At 57.5% G+C, this 5,425-nt stretch overlaps 1 protein-coding gene across 1 annotated transcript in view; it reads left to right on the top strand.

Annotated features, from left to right (window-relative positions):
* ECI1 (enoyl-CoA delta isomerase 1) overlaps nt 1–5,227 on the top strand; it is a 5,638-nt gene extending 411 nt beyond the window's left edge. Inside the window, 6 exon segments of the mRNA XM_010087638.1 lie at nt 786–913; nt 1,458–1,506; nt 1,509–1,594; nt 2,898–3,019; nt 3,681–3,859; nt 5,061–5,227. Of these exon segments, the coding sequence (XP_010085940.1) occupies nt 797–913; nt 1,458–1,506; nt 1,509–1,594; nt 2,898–3,019; nt 3,681–3,859; nt 5,061–5,227 (720 nt within the window). The 5' untranslated portion in view covers nt 786–796.
* Nucleotides 5,228–5,425: the final 198 nt, after the last annotated feature.

The raw sequence follows: 5,425 nt of genomic DNA on the forward strand, positions 1-5,425 counted from the left end.
AATAGCCGGCCCAGGGCCAAGTCTCCGCGCTGAACAATGGCTGCTGCTGCTTGAGGCTTCCCAGGGCTCAGCTGCCAGGCCCCTGAGAGCATCCTCGCTCTGTCCCCAGCCTGGGCACGGCTGCAAAGCACTTGCTGAGGACCTTTTAGTGTAGGGTAGTGCTGTTTGGGAGGGGACAAGGGCTCAGAGCCCTTCCCGTGGTGCTGGCCAGCGTGGTGGTGCTGCTGGCAGGCTCAGAAAGGTGTGCGAGCTCCTGGGCACGGGTTGTTTGCTGTGGTACCCCTGAGAGCATCCTCGCTCTGTCCCCAGCCTGGGCACGGCTGCAAAGCACTTGCTGAGGACCTTTTAGTGTAGGGTAGTGCTGTTTGGGAGGGGACAAGGGCTCAGAGCCCTTCCCGTGGTGCTGGCCAGCGTGGTGGTGCTGCTGGCAGGCTCAGAAAGGTGTGCGAGCTCCTGGGCACGGGTTGTTTGCTGTGGTAGAAGCTGGAGGCTCAACCTGAACCTGGTGATCCCAGAGAGATGGGAACTGCTGGGCAGCATGAGACCCTGAAGGCACCTGGTCTTTGGGACCCACGCTGCAGCCACCGCACGCCTGCTGGTTCGTGCTCCAGGTTCAGCAAAGGGGAACTCTGCTCCTGGCCCCGCTGCTCTGGGGGCTTTTTGAAGAGCCGGGAGTAGAAAGGCACGATCTGGGAAACAGGGAGTTGGGTGTAGGTCCCTTGGGCGAGGCGGTGCAGCTGCTGTGGTGGGGGGTTTCTGATGTCTCTGTGTTGACCACGGCACAGGCGTCGCCACGATGAAGTTCAAGAGCCCCCCGGTGAACAGCCTCAGCCTGGACTTCCTCACCGAGTTCTGCATAAGCCTGGAGAAGCTGGAGAATGACCGGGCCTGCCGGGGTGTGATCTTCACCTCCGTACGTGTTGTCCTGAGCTCGGGGTGCAAGCTGCAGGGCGATTTGGCAGGCATGGGTACCTTTCCCATGCTGTGATCTTTATTCCCTGCCCTTTTCTGGCAGAAGAATAACAACCAAGTATTGTAATTTGTCATTAAAATCAAAGCTGCTTATCTGCAAACCTGCCACATCCCTTGAGATCTCTTGAACTGCCCGGAGGGAGCTGCTTGGAGATGCCAGCATTTATTTTCAGAGGTGGTGTGGGCACGAGGTGGTGTCTGGGAACGGGACAGGACAGGTTGTGTGCTGCGTGGCTGATGTACCTGCACAGGGACTCTGATAATGAGAAATCATGCTGCAAGCAGAGTGCCAGCCCTGCAGGTTGAGGTGATGGGATCCAGGCCATGGGAGCACTGGGAAGATTCTTTCAGAACCCCCAAAGACACTGGTTTATGTCGTATTTAGTAATTGCTTTCCCTTTCCTCGGGCTGCCAGGCCGAGTGTGTTGGAGGGGGGTCATCCCTGAGCACTGCCTCTCAGTGACATTTGTGTTTCCTCATTCCAGGCTGTCCCCAAAATCTTCTCGTCTGGCCTGGACATCACCGAGATGTGCGGGAGCACTACACGGAGTTCTGGAGAGCCGTGCAGGAGATGTGGCTCCGGCTGTACGGCTCCAACATGGTGACAGTCGCTGCGGTCAATGTACGTCCTTTCCATCCACGTTCCTTGTCGCGTGCTGCACCGTGTGGCAGGTTGTCACAAATCAGGCTTGTCAGGGCTGAAGGGACGTATTTGCCGGGATGTCTGGGCACAGTACACATCTGTCAGTTCAGTGCGTTGGGGTGTGGGAAGGCACAGAAGCGCAGGATGCTGCGGGCTCCATGGAAGCTGCAGGTGCTGCGGGGGTGTCGCAGCATTTCGGCTGCCGTGGAGAGCTTGCACGGCACTCGCGTCCTACCCATGGGGACTGAAGTGCCCGTGGCAGCATTTTGTGCAGCAAGATGCATACCCTGCCCCAAGAACTCGTCTGGGAGTCTGTCCTCCAGGCAGGGGGACCAGGAGGAGGGCTGTGGGCCAGTGGTAAAGCCCAGAGGGGCATTGATCGCAGACGAGTACAGAAAAGCCAAGCAGCTGGCACAGGAGGAGTCCAAAGGATGCCTGTCATGCGCCCATCGGCTGCTTTGTCACCGAGGAGCCTCGTGAGAGGTGCCCACGGTCCCTTGCTTAGCTGTTGCACGGCTTTGGCAGAGGGGAAGAGGTGGGAGGCAGTGCGATGAGCGCTTGTCCTCAGTGCTGTGGGCAGCCATGCTCCACAGCCCGGGCAGGGCAGTTTGTCATAAGCCCTTTTTTGACCAAGTTTTGCTCCTCCAGCCGTGGTTCTTGGCCAGCAGGGAAATGCTGCTGGGATCTTGGTGTCCGTAGGTGTGCTGTTCCCTGCTCGGTGGCTTGTTTTCATTTTTCAGGGCCACTTCGGCAGCTCACGGAGCTGTGACTGTCTTTGAAGGCAGCAGTGTCCCACAGGCATCCTGTGCAGGGCTGAGCATGCACCGGGTCATAGCAAAGACAGTCTCAAGTGGAAGTTTTATAGGCAGAAGGTGTTACGTAGCCCCTGGACAGAACCGTTTCTGTGTCATTAGGGTTACAAACTCAAGGAGGGTTAAAAACTCCTGTAGGGTTACAAGAAAGTGCCGTAGCAAATCTCTGTTGCAGGGTTTGCAACCTGACTAACACAGATCCATTAACGAAATTTCCAGGCTGGAAAATGCAAGAAACAAAGAGCATTGAAAAATGAAAGGATAAACTCTGGTGAATGTGTCAGGAGTTTTCTTTGGTGGCTATTTTGAATCAGGTGGTCGGAGACTCGGGGGCATCTGCTCTCTCCCTGGCAGCAATGTCACCCTGTGTCTTCCCCACTCTGGAGGACACAGTGAGGCTGGGGGACAGGAACGTTTGTAACCAGCATGCGAGGGCTGACCTGGGCTCTCTCCTTCCTTCCCTTTGCCAGGGGTCCAGCCCGGCGGGAGGCTGTCTCGTTGCCTTGTCGTGTGACTACAGGATCATGGTGGAGAACCCCAAATTCAGCATCGGCCTCAACGAAGCCCAGCTGGGCATTGTGGCTCCCTTCTGGTATGCCAGTGCCTCCCACTTCTAGCGTCACCTGGAGGTCTCTAAAAAGAATTTGTCTCCAAGGAGTTAATAATCAATTTACCTGTCTGCTGAGATTAGTTTTATCTGTCGGTGATCCGGTAGTTGCAGCTGCAGGACACAGGACCTCATTTCTCTGTCCGGTTGTGCAGGTCTCAAAAGCTCTCAGGCTGCACAACGTCCTCACGTCCTTCCCCAGCAAGGACCTCGGTTCTGACTCTGCAGTCAGCTCCCAAATGAGCGCTGGGAGTTCTCCCTGGTCAGGCTTTGTGTGGGTACAGGCTGTGCACCTGCAAAATCCCATAGCTGTGGGGATCTCTGGGGCACTCCTACACTGAGGCGTGGACCCTCGGTGCCCTCAGAACGTGAAATACGCTGTTGGAAAGGAGCTTTCACATCACAGCCAGTGGCACAGCTGGACCTGTGCACTGAGGGTAACCAGAGCGGCTCTCGCGGAGAGGAGGGCGAGCTCCATTGCGGTGGCACCGAAAATGGCTCTGCTCGCATGGCAGAGCTGGTGGCTGCTATTCAGAGACCCCCGCCTGGGGAGTGGACCCAGCGCGCTCTGAGCTTCCCCGTCTGGGTACAGCTGCCGCTGAGTGCTTCTATCCCTGACCGTGGCTGTTCCTCCCGTCTCTTCTAGGTTTAAGGACACGTTTGTGAACGTTGTGGGACACCGCGTTGCTGAAAGCTCCCTCCAGCTGGGCTCCCTCCACCCCGCACCCCAGGCCCTCAAGATTGGCCTCGTGGATGAGCTGGTGCCCGAGGAGAAGCTCCAGGAGAAGGCTGCGGCTGTCATGGCGCAGTGGCTGGCCCTGCCTGGTAAGGAGGAGGGGATCTGGTCTCAGTGGGAAGGACAGGTGCCAGGACTGGTACCCGTGAGCCGTGCAATAGTTTCCATTGAAAGGGAAGGTGTGGGTGGCTGGGAGGTAGGAAGGCTCAGCGCAGCGCTCCAGGGGCTGACAGAGATGGGCTTGCATGGAAGGACGCTGTGCTGGGTGTGCAGGGCACATGGCTCCGGCTCAGCTCGCCCTGCCAGCCCTGCTGAGTCAGCCTGGAGCTGCCTGAGCTCCAGGTACAAATTGAGGCTCTGTGTCTGTCAGTGGAGGAGTTTTCCCAGGGAACAGGCTGGCTGAGAGTGCCTGGGCAGCTGCCAGCCCGCCTCTGTGGTCAGATCGACTTGTCACTCTGCTGAGCTGGGGATGGCGGTGAGGGTGCGAGGACAGGCAGCAAATACAGACATTGTGTGCTCGTTTGGGCTGGCAGCACGTGGTTCCTGGGCTAGGAGAGGGCTCTCCCCGGCCAGGGCTAGAGCTGAGCTATCCACCCCCTGCCACCTCCTGAGCGCTGCAGGGTGGCACAACTACAAACCACCCTTTGACTGCTCTTTTTGTAGAAACCTGAAGGAAACTGGGCACAAATGTATGGGTCCCAGAACCGTCACTTTGTGTCCCAGCCTTGGAAAAGGGTCCCTAAACAGCTCTCTGCCCAGCTTTCCTGGCGTCAGAGTGAATCCTCAGCCTCCAAGAGCAGGGAGCAGGTCTCAGCTGTGCTCTCTCTTGACTTTCACAGTCCATCCCGCTGTCGGGATGAGCTCGAGGGGACAGTGCTGCTGGCTCTCGTACGGCGTGTTTGGCATGAGCGGACTGTCACCCGAGGTCAAAGGGGTTGGGCTGAGGGAGCTTAGAGCCAGACTAGGTTCAAATAGTGGAGGATTTTGTTGGGCCCCTGTGTATTGGTGTGGGAGCTGGGCTCTGGAGGGTGCAAAGAGAAGGAGGTGTACAATCTTTTGTCATCTGTCCCAGCGGATCGGTCATTTCCCCACTGAGTGGTACAGATCGTAATTTATTGTATGAGAATTTATGCAGTTCAGCTTCCAGCCAGTGGGTTTTGACACCTTTCCCTAAGAGCCCTTTGGTGTGCGGTCCCTTTGGAGGGACCTGCACATGGTGGCAGTGGCCGAGAGCTGGTGAGGGGTGAGGAACACCGCATGTGTTTCTCATCCTCGCTCTCCTCTCCGCAGACCATGCCCGACAGCTCACCAAGTCCATGATGAGGAAGGCGGTGCTGGATCGCCTGCTAGCTCACCGGGAGGAAGACATTCAGCACTTCATCAGCTTTGTCTCAAAAGAGTCCATCCAGAAGTCACTTCGCATGTACATGGAGATGCTGAAGAAAAAGAAGAGCTGAGGAGCCAGCTGGCCGGGGCCGGGTCCCAGGAGCGTGAGTGACCCTCCGAAATGCTGCAGTCACTGGAGACTTTCACAGTGAAGCTGTCTGCAGTGCCAGCGGTTGGTGACGTGCTGCCTGCTCCCCTGGCCGCCCCAACTGTCCCTTCCCCTGAGTCCCCACAGAGTGCCTGACACCACTGCTGCCTTTCCTGGGAGT

The sequence above is a fragment of the Pterocles gutturalis genome, unplaced genomic scaffold, assembly GCF_000699245.1.
Source record: "Pterocles gutturalis isolate BGI_N339 unplaced genomic scaffold, ASM69924v1 scaffold22136, whole genome shotgun sequence".
Taxonomy (NCBI): domain Eukaryota; kingdom Metazoa; phylum Chordata; class Aves; order Pterocliformes; family Pteroclidae; genus Pterocles; species Pterocles gutturalis.